General features: G+C 36.2%; 1 protein-coding gene across 2 annotated transcripts; it reads right to left on the reverse strand.

The window, feature by feature from the left end:
- Positions 1 to 526: 526 nt before the first annotated feature.
- LOC131697607 (tyrosyl-DNA phosphodiesterase 1-like) lies at positions 527 to 20840 on the reverse strand. 2 transcript variants are annotated; one of them, XM_058987738.1, is made up of 16 exons: positions 20294 to 20840; positions 18830 to 19479; positions 18647 to 18690; positions 18478 to 18533; positions 18101 to 18197; positions 17693 to 17727; positions 16246 to 16338; positions 14892 to 15062; positions 14345 to 14423; positions 13540 to 13725; positions 12437 to 12485; positions 11781 to 11847; positions 9473 to 9580; positions 6941 to 7043; positions 3323 to 3431; positions 528 to 992 (listed from the first exon to the last, which is right to left on the reverse strand). In XM_058987738.1, the coding sequence occupies exons 2-16, from the start codon at positions 19470 to 19472 to the stop codon at positions 919 to 921; spliced, it is 1914 nt and encodes a 637-aa protein (XP_058843721.1). In that variant the 5' UTR covers positions 19473 to 19479; positions 20294 to 20840; the 3' UTR covers positions 528 to 918. The 2 variants fall into 2 exon arrangements, with proteins under 2 accessions (XP_058843719.1, XP_058843721.1); XM_058987736.1 differs by lacking the exon at positions 3323 to 3431 and having other exon boundaries at positions 527 to 992.
- Positions 20841 to 20915: the final 75 nt, after the last annotated feature.

Consider the following 20915-nt stretch of genomic DNA (forward strand, 5'->3'; position numbering starts at 1 on the left):
TGTACAAAGACTGGATATCGGGTGTTCTACCATCATGGTTCACCAAGGCAGGACATAAGGTCGGGTTGAGATACATTTGAAAGGAAGCATTTATTAGAAGGGTCTCATTGCTGCAGTCCAGAGATTGGCTTCGGCATGTTGATAGTAACCTGCGGTTTACAAATAAAACGAGTATATCTATAAATAAACAGGCAACTTCATTGTGTGGGTATAATAGTTACACAATGTAAAATCCATTTTTATCGTATACTATATATAAATTATACTTTTTTTTATATTATACATGTTTCCCTGTCTTTAAATGTACTGCGACTAGCAGAGAAAGCATGCCTGGTATAAGCTGCCAATGGACCAAGAGGCAGGAATAAGCAATTTCCTCTCAATGTTCAGAACACTGGTGTGGCTGGTGATCAAAAAAGGGTATCAGGGTGTCATTGTATGCTAGTAAAACAAACATGAAACCGATTATAAAATGTGACAAGGAAGAAAAAAAAAAGTGAAGTGTTAATAAAGCAACCTTATTAAAAAGACTTTTATTGACACAAAAGCAAATGTGAAAGATTTAAGAAATAACTTCCATCGATTGATCTCAATGAAAGACATTATTTACAAACCACAAGAACATTAGAAAATGATTGCAAAATGACAATTTTACAAAATAACAATGTATGCTTTTTCTGTGCACGTTATTAAAAAAACAGCAACCAATAGTGAATTAGGATGTGCTGTATAGCAAGTGTATCATTACAGTATAACCCATATACCCAATATACAACATTGTGACAATTATTCATTCATTTTATTAATGTGTTTATTGATTTATTTATTTTTACAGCACCAGGAACGCAAATCACTTGAATGAACTGTTTGGTATCCCTGGATGGAAATACAAACTGTGTTGCATATGAAACAAGTGAATTATGAAGGAACCCAGATGTTTCCATGTGTATCTGGACCATAGGTGTAGGGGATATTCCAAATCCAGGGTTTATCTAAGGAGAGACAAATTAATTAAAACATTAACATCAAAACATACATCCTCATCAAAGGTAACATTACAATTTAAATTCATAAATTGCTGAAAACCCCCCCCAAAAACATACAATATAGTTATATACTGTACCCAGAAACTAGCTTTAGGTGCATTTGATATGCAGACTATGACACTTCTAATTTACTCGAATTTTGCTGAAGGTAAGATCACTGCAACACAGACAAGGGTCACACTAACCCCTGGAAGCCAGGGGACCTGTAGAATGGAACATCTAAAACTCAGAACTGTGCAGCTGCCAATTCCCAATCGCCTGCACCAAAAAGTCAACAACATTCAAGGAGCTTTAAAATCTTATTACTACTCTTTCAGGAACTGTACCAGGCAAGCTTTCATGTACTGGGAACAGAAACCCAGTGTCCATGGTAACTGGCGCTGCAAAACTCTATTAAAACAGAGAAGCAATTTGCTGAGTAGTTAAAAAAAGAGGCACAAACAAAGCAATCAGAGGAAGCTTCCAAGCAGCCTTCTCAGTAAAATAATGATTCACAATTCCAGGCTGGGAGGTGGAGGGGTATTTCTCTTTGTTTGTTTCTGTTGTTCAGGCTTTTCTATTTATTATGCCACAGAATAGTTCCTTTTTATTGGATGATCCTCATACTTAAACTGACCTAAAGTGTCCTAAACACATCTGTGTAATCAATGTCAAGCCAATGCATTTGGTCTTGGACACCAAAACGTCAGATGGCCACAATATGGCAGTCATATTAGGTCACAGGTCAAAGTAAAGAGTGCTGTTACATTTTTCCTCAAGGATTTTACATATCGCTGAAAATATGCAGTCTGCATCTCAAATGCTTTTCGTGATCAGTTAAAAACAGAGGCAGCAAGCCTACTAACTCATTTTTTGCTTAAATTGGTGGTCTGAGCTCATAGAAGTGTCTGCAATGAGCCAGCAAGTTGGAGAATACACTTTCTTTCTTTAATTTCCCAAATCCTTGTCTCACTTGACTGTTTCACGTGATAATGTAAATAGGAGGCTGAATTGGTTTTAATGAATCACATCTACAACTTAAAGACATGGCCAGATTGCATTATACTAGTTACTGAACTGAGCTTCATGCCTTGAATTGCAGAGCTTCTAGAAATAATATGTAACAAAATATCCTGAAATGATTAAAATACACAAGAATGCATGCAAAACAATACACATGCATGTAGTTGGCGTTGCTAGTGGGTAGCATTGAAATTCAGGATTAAATCTATCTAATGCATTCTTACATTATATCACAAAACAGATTTCATAAGCAAAGCAAAATAATGTCTACCTTGATGACCTGCAAATCAAGACGTTATTAATTTAATCAACAACAAAAAAACCCCAAAACAAAACAAAAATAAATACTGGAAGGTTCCGTTACACTGATATCATGTGATAAAAGTATCCAAGAGGGAAAGGGTTAATTTCTCCTCTTGAGTCTGGGACTTCGAAGTCAGTGTACTTCTACTCCAGAACCCATTTTACATAAAGTGGCATTGGAAGGCTGTCAGATTGAATTGATTCCAATCACATTCCCTGAAGAGGTGTTGAGAACTCAAGATGTCCAGGGAAGTACAGTGCATAATGTTTTCACATCACATTTCAGAAATGAATACTAATCCCAGTCACTCCCAGAAAATACCTAGGATACGGCTCTCAAATGTGCACATGGTAACTGAAGAAAAAAACGTGACAGTTATAAAACTGCTGAAAGAAATAAGCTTATTATGGGCATAAAACCCTCCTATAAGGAAATGGAAAGCATCAAATATAAATGCGATTTGAAGTACTACATGAGCCCTACATGACTATCAATGCAAACAGGCTTTGAAGTGCTATTGTGATGTCACTCTTTGAGTGGGGTTTTGCATTCTTGGTGCAGCACATCTTAATTTTAAAACAATTTGCATTATAACATTGAGGCAAAACTATAACTAGTCAAATTAGGGTTATTATTGTATTTGAATCGTATTTTTTGAATAGGGGGGTGGGGTGTCACAGCAGAACTGCTGCAAGGCCTGGCTTAAACATGGCTATACAAATTCAATACATGTGGCAGTGTTCACATCTAAAAAACATCAAGGTCTGGATAAGCAAGGGAACTATTTTTAGTCTCTACTTCATGCTGCTGTGGCTAAGGTAGCGAATGGTCGTTCAACAAAAGCCCTTTCAGATATTTTGTGACTACTATGATTTTGTAAGTCCTTTCCCCTTCCCCATACAGTCTGTCTTTCATGATCAGATCATTCCCTGGCTTTCAGAAACACACATGTTGAAATTACGAGGATTACCTTTGCCACTGTAGCGCTCAGGTGGCACATCAAACGGAACAGGAAAAGACATGGCTGAGTTCTTGCTGCCTGAAAATTGAGTTTTCTGAACTGTGAAGGTTTTCATATTCTGTGGAAAAACATGGTTTTAATCATTTGAGGGGCTGCACTTTAATATAAAGAAATAGAAAGGAACTAAGTGCCTAGCTTATCTCTAGTATATCATCTTTAATTTTAGCGACAAAAAAAATATCTTTAGCACTTCAAAAAGCACATTCAAGTCAGAATTTCCTTAGGCTTTTAAGTGGTTGCAGGGTAATTGAAGTCTATCTCTGGTTAATTTACTGTATAGGTTTAGTTTATTTGCAGGACAAACAGACACATTCACAGACCCTTGCAGTACGTTTGGAAGGAGCCTCCATATCTAAGATGTACCATTTAAATATCTTGCATACCTGCACGATAATGTAGTCATTCTGGTTGCCCATGACATGGAGGTGATTCACATTTTTTTGTCCAACTCTAGTATAACGTACCATTATCTCATTCCTTTTTCACTCAGCTCATTTTAGAATTCTACAAACACTCAGATTTTCATGAAGAAAAAAAAAAAAAGTTTTTAGCATTAGCAAGGTGAGCCTCTTGCTCTCCATAGATCACAGCAGAGTATGTTTTCCCACAATGCCTCACCAAACATGCCTCATCCACTTGCACATCTCTAGGTCAGACATGATGAGCCCATCATGTCTGGCCTAGAGACTGCTAGAAAAGAATCAGTTAGTGCCACTCATTGTAGTTCTCAATGTGAACACGTTTCCAATAAGAATCAAGATGAGGGCGTATAGAGAGGAAATTACTTTGAACCAACTTGTGTTGGATTTAACCAGATATGGCCAAATGTTGTTTTCAGACATATTTTTGTTTCCTCATTTATACTCTTATCTAGAACGACTTGCTTTCAGAGCAACAACCAGCTTTGAAATATCAGATAGACTTTACAATAAAAAAGGAACATAATGCAAGAAGTATTTTATACTTATTGCTTATCAACTCCTAAAATTTTGAGAAAAAGCAGGAGCCCTGGTATAGAAAATACTCATCATTATTTTGCAAAAACAGTTAGGGAGCCAATCTGGAGAGTTTGACTGGAGATCTGAAAGTATACAGTATTTCTGAGTGACACAATAAGATTGGGTTGGAAAAAATGTTTAACTGCAGTTCCTTAAATGTATAACCACATGGTCAATATAAACATCATGTACAATTAATTAAATATAAATCTGTCCTACCTAAAAATAAATAAATAAGAGGTATGGAATGGAATCTATACAAAGTTATATTGAGCCAGAGCCAATGTGACACTCCATCCAGACCCCAGTGACGTCCAGTTACTTGGCACAGCCAGGACACGAACCTGTGCTCCCCTGTCTGTATGACTCACCCTGCATATAAAAGTGTACTTTATATATATGACAATACAATACTGACCAACCCAATACACATTTTAACACAACTGGAATGAGTGCATGATAAAAGGAAAACTACATCAAAAAATGATCGAAGAGTGTTATTCTCAAACACCCACTACACACAATTATGCTGTGGAGTTTCTTTGATGTACAGCCTTTTTTTAAAAATCTGATATATAGAAAGCAAATGCCTTTTACTCTGCCAAAGGATATACTGTACTGTCTCATTCAGAAAACAAAACAAAACAGGGTCTACATTGTTTTGTAAGTGTGGGAGACTGTTTATCATTTTTAATAAACATCTAGCTTTTTTTATAAATGGATAATGAGGTGCTGTGGTCCATTCCCTCTGCTGTGACATGGATTATTCTTGTTTGGTTACATGCAGCACAATTATAAAATACTCGCAACATAACTCATATACAAGACAGTAATTGCCAAAATACAATTTTGCTTCAGAAAGAAAATTACATATGAAAATGAAGGTCAAAGAGCCTTTCGGGAAATTGTTTAGGGAAACTGTTATAAAAAAAAAAAAAAAAAAAATCACAATGTCCACCTCCAACAAGGTTGCTCACTTCACTGAGATTCCAAGACCTTATATAAAGTGTCAAGGAAAACATGCTGGCCCACCCCACATGAGGCGCATATAATGCACTGTACCACACCAGCTGTTGCTGATCTGCATATTACCGATGGTAGTTATAAAAGGCAGTTTGATGCCACGTCTCGAAGAGAGAGCTATCTGACTTCAAATGAGGTGTGATCGTCGGAGGCCATTGTATTAGTGGGATACAACACAGAGAACAGTGAGCTAACTAGTCATCCAAAATAACAATGTGGAATGTTATTATCAATGAAGGATAACCGGGAAAACATCTGTTGCTGCCAGACTAGGCCTACCTATGAAAATCCTTATCAGAGGGAGGCGAATACTAAACTGGATAGTCAAGCACAAATTCCGCTCTAGACATTCTGCATCATAAAGGGACTACCCTTTGGTTTTCCAGTGTTATCCACAAAATACTTAATGTGTATGGCTGGTAGCAGTCCAAAACACTGTATATAATATTACAAATGATAACATTTAACAGCAATATATATATATATATATATATATATATATATATATATATATATATATATATATATATCTTTGCAAATTAATAAGGTTTATAAAAAATTTAAATGCAAATTATAAAACATCACTTAATTGAAAAAGAAAAAACAAACAAAATTAAATGCACGTTGCAACAAAAATATAGAATAGCCCAAGCTCGTGGTACTGTTGATAGATAACTAGACCGAGGAATATGCACAGTGGACTGACTACACAGTTACTCAATACCAGAATTTCTTGAACTTAAAAGCTCCTATCATTTTTGTTTTTAATTTGCCACAGATGGTGGATACTTTTTAGTAAATCTTTACAATGCGTTATATTTTCTAAAATCTGACAAGTTCATGGAAAGATGGAAATGTTTCATATTAAAAGACAATACAGTGCTCCCCCTTTATAAGGCGGCCCTTTATAAGGAGGTTATAAGGCGGTACGGTCATGGCTCCCATTTGCCCCATAATGCCATTACACTAACACTAGTATTCTCGTTATAAGGCGGAACACAAATAGCACAGTCTCTTAACTATGGCTCCCGACTACAGCGTTATAAAGGGGGAGCACTGTATATTGTGGTTGATTTCTCCAGTTTACCTTGCCACTAATCATTTCATCAGAATATGAGTAGGCAAAAATCATTTTAAACTTCCCATACATTTCCCATACATTTCTGTAATCCCTTTTTGGAGTTGGCTCTCCCTTTCATTCAAATGGGTTGACAGGAGAATGAAGTGGTTGCTTAGCAACTTTTCAAATGGTTCTGAAACCCGCTCTGATACAAGAGGCCTAATTACAGAGTGATAGCAAGGTGTGACGTAATTTGCAACAACTGCAGTGGATCTCCCCACTTCTACAAAGTGAAATGTACAGTTTTATCTGAATTAAGAAAGAAACAAGTATCAACAGATTTGCACCAAGGCACCAGCCAGCCTAGTGCCTGTGATAAGCAGGCAAGTATAAAACAAAACAAGGAAAGTGCATCAGCAATAAATGAGTATATCTGTAGTCTGTAAAATTCACAGCAAATCCCCTGCTGGCACAGAAGATACTTACAAACGCAGAAGGCAGGAAGAGAACACCCAGTTCATATGAACGAATCATTAGCTGGGTGTTGTTTTTCTCCATAGAACCCCAGGCAGCCTTCGACAGATTTGCACTGAAAAATAAGAGTTGATACCTAGGTTTTAGTATTGGTAGGTAAAAGTTAAGTAGCATCTACCATGGGTACCTACAGACAAAAAAGTAATCTTTGTACCCCCAAAATGTATTAAAATTAGCAAAGTTGGGAATTTGTTTATTATTGCTACCTTTACCCCACCACGTTCATAGTGTTTTTTTCCCCCTAACCAATTCTGAACACTACTGTTGCCCTGCAGTATAACTGAAATAAATACCATTGTTGGTCCAGCTCTATACAGAATAGTAGAGATGTGCAGATGAATTATACCAGACCATGAGCACCCAAAGTCTGTAAAGAGATAAGAACTTGACAATCTTAGGGCTCTGACAACTTTTGAATGACCTTGTGTTTATTCACCAAAAGTAAACCATGCTCAATGAGATTATCTGTTTGGAAACATACTGTACCCCCACCTCATTAGCATGCTCTAACCAAGTACAGAACATTATCATTATTTAATATGCAAGTGGAGAGGTTGTTTAAGAACTGCTGTAAAAATAATTGCTTGGTTTCTAATGCATTAAATAAGAACCTGTCCACCCACTTCTTATTATTACTCCATTACTAAGAATACTGCCTCCACACTACTGACCTTCAGACCTGTATTTTGCAAAAGTGAAACACACCCATTTAATAATAATTCAGTTTAAAATATGAACTCAAGCATGCAATATATTAAAACTAGTATATCAGATTGTCAGCCCCAGGGAAAGTATTCTGGTGTGAATTTATCCAATCCCTAGAACTTGAAACACTGCACCCAAATTCTGCCTTCCCCTGACATGCACAAGCTTACCTCATTAGAAAAGACAGCAGCCTCAATGGCAAGCACAATTATAGCAATGCAGAGTGTGGTGGCCTGTTGCTTTGATTCCTACCAGGACCCAGAGAACTTTTTCTGATGCCTAGCTATGAATGGTAATCAGACAGATTCTGACGAAAACTACTGTACCTGTTTGGTTTTCAGTGGTTTTTGCAAGACAGTAGTGTGGAACATCAAAAACACAGCAGTATCTCAAACAGTAAAGTTCAAAAGTCACAGTGTTAGATTGAAGCAAAATAAGGTGATGTTTCCAAAAGCTGGAGTTCAGAGTTGTCCTGAGTGATTCTTACAGTACAAAGAAAAACTATAACCAAAACTAAAGCACAATGTGTGGCAATGTACATCTGACAGCTGAGCACAGCTACACTTCTGCGTCCACTGATGTTACTGCAAGATAAGTTGCTTAAGGGTAACACATTACAAGTCAAAGGAAAGGAATAGGCAAATAATATTGTCCTAAGCTTTGTGTGCACTCTATTAAATGCATGCTGACTCATTCCCTTAAACAGAGACCTAGATCATTTTATTGTTAATTTTATACACACACATTTCATGGCAAGAAGGAATTAAAAGTGTTTTTTTGCAATTTGTTTAGGATTGTTTTATTCTTGCATGTGCTGATGTGTTCTTTTATATACACTGAATACACAGCAAAGATGCTACAACAACACTATCAAAGTATAACAAAAAACTAGAGAGAAAGCAGTTAAATATACAATTCAAAACAGAACAAAGCCCACATCTCTCTTTTTGCAAATGTCCTCTTGAGAACGGAGCAGAATAGTCTTTTTGATTGCTGTATATTCTGAAACAATTGCCTATTACTCCCAGACAGAGACAAGATAGTCATCTTGTTAATGAATTTTCTGCACCTCAAGTTGGCGTTTCTAAGCAACCACTGTGGCCAAGTACTTTTTTCTTCCTGATACCTTGCTGTCAAATCACATGATTCTAGTGGATGCAGTGCATCTAATTTCCATGATTATTATTAATCTTTTTGTGTTCGGCTTGGGGTTGTCTTGCGAATGACCCCATCGCGATGCAGAAAATGAACTTTACCCGAGGCCACTCTCTGTTTATGATGTCACATAACCCCTCAATTAAATATTATGCGTAATGCACTGGAGCCCACCACTCAAAGGGATCACCATTACATCACAACACCATTTGAAGTTCAAATGCTGCCATAAATTAGTCCACCAGAGTTATGCATAGATACTTTGCTAACACTTGGTTACTTACAAGTGAACTAACTTAAGAAACTTAATACAATAATTGTTTATTAAAAATGAAATACTGTTTGCATGACTGGGTTATCAGCAAGGCAAGCTCAAAAGCTTAATGCTGGCATCAGGGTTTTTGCCTTTAAAACCCGTGCTGAAATTACCACATTTGGTGGCAGGGTGTGCCAAGTTAAAGAAAAAAAAAAACATCACAGCATGTCACCATGGAGAACGCGAAACACCTCGCGTAGTTGGTGATATAGGTCTTAAACACCCATAGAGGTAAATGTGCTACAGTAAATCCTTATCATTAACTAAAATAGGAATCCATCAACATCAGTCAATTAAAAGATATTTACCTAGTTACAACAAACCAAGCGAGTTCTTTAAAGTGTGGAGAGATCCTGGCGTAGGTCTTTATATGTGGCATGGCATGGGTTCTTCCTGTGACATCAGCTGACCATTTACTAGAAAACATAAGAGTTATACAACAAGGTAAACTGGTTACATACATCACCCAGCACAAAGACAATGGAATAGCATATGATAACAAATGTCCTTGCACAGTTTAATAAAAACCTAATCTTAAGACGTGTCAGTTGTGTTATATATAAAACTGCAAACAACTGCAAAATAGAAACGCAGCCCTTTAGGATGCGTCATAAACTGATAAATAAAGAAAGAAAGAAAGAATCACTACCAAATTAAATACGTGGCTTCACTTTTGTAATAAAGAAAAAATATATATTTTATAAAAATGCTCAGGCAATTACTGTTCTTATTTTTCACTGTACTTGAAAACCTCTACTCAGTGAGAAGGAACAGATTCGTTTAAGCAGTTCAGTTTCTAATCTTGTAATCCTGGTTAAAGACACCAGATGCATTTAAATAATCATGGTGCATCTGAAATCAAAGCCTGAATATAAAATAACAATGACATGCATATTCAATAATGGACATGGACACTAATGTGATTTAAATCAGCCTTGCAGATAACACTTACACAATTACTGATTTCTTGTGCAGATTTGAAGTGCTGTACTTTTCTCTTTTCATGTAAATAAAAGGTTTTCCAATTAATTTTAGACACATTTTCTTTACCGAAACAGGAGAAAAAGCTAGTACTTTGCAAATGCAAGACATGTGTCTCACAAATCATAAAGATAACACTATGGATGATGTTCGCAAAAGATAAATATCCCTTAGGGCCATACGGATGTAGAGGAGGCAGATGTACAGGATGTTCATAGGTCACAACTACTCCTTCAATTGTATTGAAAGGACCTTCTTTAGCAAAAGTCAATGAGTGCATCCCAATCTGGGGATGTTTGGAGTCGGGCTATTTGTCTTTCTGTCTGTCTGTATGTCACAGTTACATTTGTACATATCTGTAGAAGCGCTTATTTAATTGTGATGGAACTTGTGGTCTGAACATTCTTTAGCACAGTTATTGGCAGTATCAGAGTCATTTTGCATTTAAAGGTGTGGAAGGGGATGAATGCCCCATAATAGTAATATACAGTGGCATAATTTCATGTCAGACACTTACGCTGAGTTTCAATATCAGCAGTTGTATATATTACAGTTTCAATGTACAGCGAAACAGTTAAATCCCAAAAACACATTTGAAAAAAAAAAAATGTAATATTAATATAATGAGTGTCAGTAATGCCTTTTCTGAAGTGCTTTGCTTGCAAGCTATGCAGTTGAGACTCTTTGTAACAGACTGTTAATGCTTTGAAGAGAAGTTGCACCAAGATATAAAAAGCTTTGCATTTTGAAAGCTACATATAACTACTCTGGGCTGGCAGTTCTCATTAAGACTTCTATGCAGAGATGTTATTTGCAACCCTGTTAATAAAGCATGTCTACTGAAATGGGGCATCAGTCTGACATAGAAGAATAACAAACACACTGTTTTTTCAGTGCAAGAAAACTATGAAATGTGTCTTTTGAGGAATTATCAGCATTCTTATTTTCCAGTCCCCACTAAACCAAAAAAATAACATTACACTTCAGTTACTTAAAAATCCAAATGAAATAAAAGAAAGTTTGACAAATGGATTGTTCTTTGAAATGTAGCTGCAAATGTTATGTGTTATAACTAGTTAGCATATTTTCTCATATTTTGATAATAATGACAATATTGTGGAATATACATAACTGACACTTAATAAAGAAAACACGTCTAATAACTTCATAATAAAAATAAAAAGTGTTGATGCTACCATGTTAATTCATACATGCCTGGTTTCTTCTGGGAGTCTTTCTAGACTCGGTAACACTAAGTTACCAAGGATATGTAAAGGAAAAATAAAAAATGCAATAAAACACCTTTTTTCTGTGATTTTATTTAAGGAACATGAAGCCAAACTCAAGCAGCCGGTGCCGCTGTAGCTTGTCACAAACTTCCATCCTAACTAGTAGCTAAAAAATAAATAAATAAATAAAAAAACAGATCCCAATCAACCACTTTGTGTAATATTACATCATCAGAACAAAATAATGCCGATCAAGGACTTGCTGTTATTTGTTGTCACCTATTTTTTTTTTGTTTTACATCAAATAATCTGTTACAATATAGCATACATTTGTCTTGTTTGTTTTTTTAAACTGTATTAAATGTATAATGGTCCATTCCCCCAAAAAATCAAAGACCTTACTTACTGGAAGTATGAATGAAGCCAGAGTTGTTTCTGTGCGGTCTGTATACTGTACGGTAATGAGCCACCAGCTGTGGAGCAGTAGAAATAACATCAAATTTTAAAACAAAAAGCTTTCTCCAGACTTTTTAAAGCCATATACACCCTCTTCACAAGTATTTTAATTGATAGAAAAAATCTCTGTAACCTTGGAGTTTTGCAACTCCAAATGTACACTACAGTATATATAATACAGGGTCATTCCAACTCAAGTGGACCAAATTCTGTGGAGGTGTTTCATCCGTTTTTGGTTGATGATGCATAAACCACAAGTGAACGAAAAAATACTGCCGGGCACGTGTGCAAACCAAATAAGTGCTGTGTAACTGATGGTGAGAAAGAGTCTGAAGCACCTGCGCCCTTCTTTCTGCATGTCAGGTAATAACATTCCTCTCACTTGAAAGGTTGTTTCAAGGGCTTTCCAACACAAAGTAATGAACTAATGTAAGGCATTGACCTAAGGTTGAGTCATTTCCGTTCGTCCAACTCAGCTGGTATGAGCATATAGCTATAAATACATTTTTAATTGAACTTTTATTGCAAATATGGAAAACCAATGTATTACATGAAATATTTTATTAAATAATAATGAACACAGACATGTACATTTAATTAGGTTACCTGGATAACCTTCCAAACTTGTTCTGACATTCTCCACCGTTGGATATATCTATGTAAAATGAAAAAGCAAAAAAAACAGTAAGGTTATTTAATCCAGGGACGGAAAGATCCCGAAAGCATAGCAGTTTCACTCATACTTGGTTTTATTGCAAGTTGGATTAGCTAGGTAACAAGGTTAGGTGTGCCTTAATTTTTTTTTTCATGTGTTAAAAAAAATATTAACATTTAAGTATCAGAAAAAAAAAAACATTCCTAGCTCAATTCAAAATGTTAGATACAACAGGAAATTAGTTAGTACCCTGTTCTATAGTGGAGGCAGGTATACAAAACTCTAATTTTTGTAAGCCATACCTTTAAAAACTTGTGCCACCATCAAATTAGATGAGGGACTCTCAAGGTAGTTTGAAGTGTAAGCGTTATATTCGTATGTGCTTTCACTATATTCCTGTAGCTGGGACAATTCATCCCCAGAAGGATAACACCACCTAAGGGAGTAACTGGGTTCTTTTTTGTTGAATTGCTAATCATTTTTCAAGAATTTGCCTCTACTTAAAAGTTCATTCGGAAGGGATAAAAGCATTTAAATGTTGCACTACAGTATTTAAGACTTCAAAATACAATTTGAACTGTGCAGATGCAATAGCTCTGAATGGACATGGAATAGCATATGATAACAAAAGCCCTAAACAGTTGACAGCTATCTTAAAACCAGCTATCTTAAAATCCATTGGCAAAAAGGGCTCTTTTTTGTTTTTTATTTCTGAGCAACATCCATCAAGACAGGATGTTCATTATTCTCAAGTAAATAAAAATGTAGCACCCAGCCCATGACCCCACTGAAGCTACAAGAAAACTAATTTAGACTCAGGCTTGTTTTGACACTTCCTAGAATTACTTGAAAGAAGTGTGAAAGCAAGAAGACAGACACATGTGTCAAGGCTCAATTAATAATTTATGAAATAGCTTATGTCTTTTGTTTCTCACACAAAAAGAAGCGGTTCATATTCACAGTATTAGTAAGCCACACAGAAGGAAGACTATGAATTTGCATAAAGAAAGTTCATCAACACCTCTAAGCTTACATCCTCTGTTCAACTACTCACCAAGTGAAGTGGGATCTCGTGTTTGGGTAGAAATGTAACACCTTTTTGAAGAGTCGTGAGAGTCTGTTGAAATTCAGAAGTTAGCCACTTGGTTTTATCTGCCCCCAGTGATCCGATACTCGAATACTGACCAATAACTGGCCAGGTCTCCTCACCGGAATCTGATGATGCATGTTCGCTTAATAGCTTTTAGGAACATAAACAAATGTACAAATCTGGTTCATTGCCATTCTCATTTTATCAGACGTAAAGCATTATATACATCATATTAGTTCATTATTTATTGTCATTTAACATGTTCATTGTTCCCTCATGAAAGTGACTATGTTACAGCACTGTCGCAACAGCCAAGGCAGATGCTGAAATGATTGGAGATTTCAATTGGCTACTGAGAGGCACCTTCTAAACTTCAGCTTTTCTACAGCCTGCACTTACAGTTGTAGTGAAGTAGAGTTTTAACCTCATCCAAGGTAGTATCGAAATGTGAACAAACCAGCACTTATGTAGTAGATGTACTCCACTTAGTCCTTTAGCATCCTATGTGTTATCTAGTATGTAAGCATCAGTAGTAATATAGCTCATGTCCTACTACCTCATTTCTCCAGCAGGGGTCAGCAATATCAGCAACACAACCCGTTCTATCACCATGCCTGAACTTTCCAATAAAAGGTTGTGTTTAAAAAACGGTTTGCAAATAACAGTAAATCCAAAAAGATTAAAGAAATTGTGAATATCTGTTATAACCATTTTTTTGATAGATCATAACACTACATGATACCCACACCAGACCTTTAAACAGTTATACCTTCCTGAGTTTGAGGTGTCCCCACTTCTCTTTCTGAGCGCCTTGGTATCGCCCTGGACTTGACCCAATAAGGTAAACCCTGAAGGAAGTTAAACAGCGATGAGCCAATGTGTTAAACATCCTTTAACATATGCACTGGATATATGTGTATATAAGCCTCAGTAAAAAAACTAACAACCAATCATTTGAAGAGCAAGAAGTGCTGCAGTATGTTTTCGTTTTCAGAGTTTACCTGTGCACACCCTGCAATGGTCATTTTTATATGACCCTCATTACAGAAATTCCATCTTGTTCAGGCTTATTCTGAAAATGCGCAAAGGTAAAACATACTGACTTAAACATTCCAAATATCCATGTGTGCAAAAACAGTAAAAAACAAATAACATGCTAATCCAGAGAGTACAAAGCATTCCTTTAATAGGCCCTGTAGTAAGATTAGCGTAAATCAGGGTCTGTGAAACCAGGAACACTGTGATGACAAACACTAGTCCTCTGCAATAGGGAGTGTTACTAACATAATTATTTCTATATGAGATCTGATCATTACCTAGTTTCAGATAAATCATACTCCTTAATATGGTTTATCCACTCATTGAGGGTAGGAGAGCGATACGATACAAGGTACTCAATCAGGTCGTGTTTGAAGTTTGTACAGGATTCCCCAGCTGTGTCAGAGCTTCCTTCTGGTAACTTGGGATACAGTGGACTCAGCCATATCCTAACGAAAGAAATCAGTTTAATATATACCATTCCAGTTTTAAAGTGAATTTATCTGGGTTTAGTCCAAAGACTGGTTTAAACACCACTTCAGTCTTTTCATGACTTTTCATCTGTTAGCTGAAACGTGTTCACCTTCCTAGTTTCTGATTTAAAAAAAAAAAAAAAAAAAGATTTTATTGACAACTCCTTGTCTTTCTCTGGTATTCATCCCTGAAATGTGTCAGTTCATCAGTCGATCAGGAACTCTTTTGCATACTCATGGAACCAGACAAGGGTCTACAGCAAAACAAATAAGCGTAGAAAATCTAAATTGTACGAAATGGACAAAACAAGTAATTGCAGTGATAATAAAATTAGTACTATTGAGTGTTTAATAGTTATAGATGAAGCTCTACATGCAACTCATCAAACATAATGGTATGATTAGCATTCTCTGAATCTGTTTACGGTGCTCTGCATGAGCAACATGTTGATGTTGAATCCACCTACAGTATAATCTGCATAAGGATTTGCATGGGAAGCATGAGCCTCTCTGATCTGACCCAGACAGTAACCCTGACATGTTCCGTTTTGGTTTCAGAAAATACTTTACAATGGGGAATAGAGCTTACAGACTTTCAAAAGGTATTATATTAGAGGCAAGTCATGCTTTCCCGCTGGAGACATTCAAATCAGCTCATTCTGTAAGCTAACAGAGTTCATTCTCTCCAATCCAAAAAAACTACAAACATCTTTAAACGACTGGACGTAGCCCTGCAACACATACCGGTATAAAGTCATGCAACAATCCTGAACAGCTGTGATAGCATACACTTTGTTTTTGTTCAACAGTCTTGATGGAAAGTTTCTGATTTTATAACAAAATCTTATGCCATTTACTGCAGCAACCTGGCATCTATGACTTCTGATTTTTTCATGAGGCATTGTTTCAAAATAGAGTAGCTTATGTCAGTTATAAGCTCCATCTACAAACCTGGAGTTGTTTTAATAAAGATCACCAGCACACATAAATTTCACCGACACTACAGTTGTCCTCTCCTGCCCCCTAATGCTTCTGTATTCTTGCCTTGTATTATTTAGGCAGCAAGGGTACTTCCTCCAAAAAACCCACCGAGATTGCAGAACCTGCATTAGGATTACACTATTTATAGATATACTGTATATTTAATGGAATTACTCACCCTTGTGTTTTCTGATACCAGTCATCGTGGATGAGGTTTGATGTATGAATTACAACTCGAAAACCTTCTTCATATAATAGCAACATCATCTTCCTGCAAGACATGACAGAACAATTAGAGACAAACTACTGTACACTTCATTCTATGAAAATGTTCTAGTTTGACAAAAATTTTAATCCAATAACATGTTGATGCCTAAACTGTGTACAAGTGAATTACAAATTCTTCCAAATAAATGAAATAGAGAAGTTTCAAACATGAAAGAACGGACAGCTTCAAGTCTCACAATAGAAAGTACAGCATATACATTGAACAAATTTAATTTCTTAATTATACTGCCAATCTAACAATAGGGATTTCCATACCATTTAAATACCAGAATAAGCCATACGGATTGTTAAATCAGTATTTCTGAATCCTGACCTGTGCTGGTAACTGGTACACCAATATTCTGAATGTGCGTAACACTGTATGGTACTTTGCAGTGTAAAGAAAAAAAAAACGACACCCCCACTCCACTTCATTACTTTCTGTTAATGTTACTGTCATTGCTGCACATTACAAATACACCAAGCAACCATTAATAATCAACCGAGTAAGCATTTCTGCATCAATAAAGTTACTACTACACAGCTTTTCACATTACTTTATTAAACATATTAGTACACTGCTTTAAAAGACATTCTATATACACCTATTTATTTTGTCTTACAAAGCAATTTATAACATCTGGGGGGGGGGGGGGGGGGGACTTAGCATTAAAAACAATTAAGGTGAGTGAGTTTTTATTCTGAAGGGTCATTATGGCCTAAGTCAGTCATAGTTCAGATTTTTACTTTGACCTCCAACTGCTGCAGCTTGCAATACAGGTCTGCAGGGAGGAGCTGAAATTAACTTTATAAATATTTAAGCAAGGATATAAGTTTATTTCCATTTACTGGCTACCAATATATCATGTTGAATGACTGCTGAGTTAAACACATTCATATGTTATACTGTATTGAAAAATCAATCCACTGGTTTTATGTTTTATTGCTCACGACACTGCCGTAAGAAACAGTGCTTCAATCCTGTAATTAAACTATCTTTAGATTTTAGAAAAATCTGAGAATCCAATCAAGTTTGACAGTGTTTATAGAGAAAATTAATATGCAGGTCATGAAATTATCCTCTGGGGTATTACTGAAATACTTTATCATACAATTGTGTAAATTGTATTGTGACCCTACAAGCAAATAAGGGTAGAGAAATCTGAACTCGCTACCAATTGATAATCACTCATTTATAATGTTTGCTGGTATTCATTTTTTGATGATATAATAAAATAAATTTGGGTCTTTACTCATTAAACAACAAAAATATGAATCTGTTTTTTGCACAATTTGCTGGGACTCTTGTCATTTCTGGAACTAGATCAAGCAGATTATTATCAAGACAAAATACTTACGTATGATGAGTCCCAAATGCTATATCTAACTTTGCCTGTAAAAACAAAACAAGAAACGGCTGGTTGAGAAGTTCTAGGTGAAGTAGAGTGACATATGATACCTATCTCAGCGGTTGATTACAACACTGGAAAAGACCATGTCAACTAGATGGTGATTCAATACCACCCCCTGGTGGAGAAACAGTATGTATACAAGCACTAAAATAACGAACCCTGTGCAATTCAGCGGTAGAGTAGAAAGGTACACAAAGGAGCCACTGCCAACAGAGATAAATCTCTTCAAAGCAATTCATTCAGTAGAAAAACTAAACATAACACATAATACATGAATATATTTATTTATTAAATGTACTGTTTAGTTCTTTGAAAAGTGAACTCTATCAGACGCAGGTATAAAAGCAGTCTTACCTGACAGAGACGCACGTTTTCATAAGGATGAGCTTCCTCATGCAGTCGAACTTTTGACTCTCGTTTCTCCCCATGGACAATCAACAGAGGTTTTGACCTTAAATAGAAAAAAAAAAAAAACATTTAGTTGGAACAAATATATCTGAAACTCAGTTTAAGTAATTTCAAATCTTAGCTGTTGTTTTTTAATAACATGTCTTAAGATATACTCTAATAGAATTTTTTACTGGGATGCGACTAACTAACTTTTTGGATCCACTGAGCCAGTGATGTAAGCACAAATAAAAACATGTTTAATTAAATGTGAAACAAGAGTCCGGGGCCCTAGTTTTGAAATCTTTATAACAAAACGCATACTGTAACAACGGAAGACTTACCTGAACTCAGGTGGGTACTGTTTTACCAGCCATTTCACATCAAAGCAGTAATTAAACTAAAACAAAATAAAGTACAATTAACAAACTGTAAGCAATAATAAAGACCACAGAACTATTGTAACATTACCAGCATCTGCTTTTCCAAGAAGAATTTGCTAACTTTTCATACCTGAACAGATGCTTTGAGCGTCCCAAAGAGAGGCGATAGAATGTCTGTTTAAAACAAATTAAAAATTAATATATATATATATATATATATATATATATATATATATATAATTTATCATTGATAAAAATAAAATAAAAAAAATCCAAAAACTATTCAAGCCAACACATTTTTATTAGTTATTACCTTTAATATTCAGAGCCCCAGCGTTGTACCTGTTTGATATGCCAGTGACTTTATTCAGATAAAATCGGAAAGGTTCCCCTCTTTCCAGTAAATCCCAGGAATTTAAAGATTCATTCAGCTGCTGGGAGTCCCCCGGGCTTGGTGAACGCTTCTCCGCTTCGGATTTCCTTTTCTTGGGACTTGGACTCCGCCTCCCAGTGGCTCTTTCACCTGTATGTTCAGAGTCAGTCTCCTCATCACTGCTGGAGAGACACCAGCCAGAGTTTTCGATCTCTTTCTTTCTTTTGACAGCGGGAGTGGTCGTTCCAGAATCACTAGATGTCATAAATGGAAGACGTTTTTGTTCATTGGAAGGTGCGTTCTTTCTTTCCTCAGATCCGGAACCTAAAAACTTATTAGAAGTCTTTCCAGAAACCGATGGCTTATGATGTCCACTTTCCATGTAGGACTTGTTTTTATCCGACTTTGGAGAGTGTTCAGGTTCCTGCTTCACATTAAACAATGTTGTCTGTTTCCCATGACTTATAGCTCTGTCTTTGTCAGGGTGCTCCTCTTTTTTCACAGGCTGTAGACTCAGAGGAGCAGGGTCCTCCTCGTCACTACTTGAGACAGTCCATTTCCCATGCAGACTCTCTTGAGACATAGCTGATCTGAAAGCACAAGGGGAAATGTTGTGTACATCATGGGAGAAATTGATTTGTGGAGGTGCGTCAGGAAAGACATAGTTAGTTTTAACTTCAACTATTAACTAAAATTTAAAAAAAAAATGAAAACATATGTCAGTGATATGCACTAAGAAAAATGAGTACCAACTGTATAGACAACACCTCAAAGTGTTTGGCCTGCAGTGTTATATTGTCAGATGTTAAAGCCATGTGGCAGCGATGGATCGATGTGACCTATTACTAGGGTAAGGGTGCAGCGAAGGTGAAATCGGTTAGTTTCTTAACGTCATGGCAATATTTGCACGCACAAAAAAACACAATGTGAAAGCGCACAACTCTAGTAGAAAGGTCAAGAACATCAAAGGGTCGTGCAACCTTTTGAGACAAACAACAGAACTGCAGCGCTATAAGATTATACTTTGCGTCGGTGTAGCATGGCAGGGGATGCACTATCACATGCTACACGGGAATCTGTCATCAGGGCCATGCGATAGCTAAGGCACGTTCCATTTTTGTCTAGTCAGTATACATCTCATTTTGACTTGAGTGTAACAATGTCATATGTGCACAATATGTACAGTCAAAGCAACACTAGTATACCTGCTGTAGCGCAAAACAATCGTGTTTGATACATATGACTGAAGAGATATGTATGTTTTTACACAGTGTATTCATCATTTAGCTTGCAATCATTTGAACAGAAATAGTGTACAGTCTCTGTAAAAATTAAACTGCGAGTCTGTATCGTTTTTATATAGATAATATGCCTAACTTAAGTGCAACATTTCTTTCAACTTACCACGGTGTTCACAGCAAAAATAAATTAAAAAATCCTAGAATTAAATGACAATGAGCTCACGAGAAAATGATTCTAATAAAATTGGTTGCTACTAGTTCATAGTTCATTTGCCTAACATTGTAACGTTTACCAAACAAAAATCCTTTAAATTGTAAACAATGGAGATAAATAAAGACCAGAATCTGAAAACATGCATGCGTGAGTTGAGTGCACCAATGTTTTACTTCCCCCCGGAAAACAAATAACAGAAAAATAATATAAGACTGAAGAGATTGTCAGAGAGCAGTTCGGCGTTCTCGGTGAAACCTGAGAATTTAAAAGCAATAATGATTATAATTTTGTGTAAGTTACTTAACCGGCTGTTTGGACCAAGTAGTCGTTCTAGTAATATTTAGCGAAAAAATGACATTGGGAGAACTGACAGTAGCGCATGTATCAACTAGTTCCTCCTTATGATTGCTGAGCCTATATATCGATCTAATGTATATGCTTTGTTACATTGCAAAATACAAATACAAGACCGTTTTTAGTCATTTGTGGCACTAGCCACATTCATGTATGTGATTTATGTATTTGTCTCTTTAAAACCCCCTTTAAGACGTGATGGGTCTGTCTGACCAAC

This window comes from Acipenser ruthenus, chromosome 15 (genome assembly GCF_902713425.1).
Source record: "Acipenser ruthenus chromosome 15, fAciRut3.2 maternal haplotype, whole genome shotgun sequence".
Lineage (NCBI taxonomy): Eukaryota > Metazoa > Chordata > Actinopteri > Acipenseriformes > Acipenseridae > Acipenser > Acipenser ruthenus.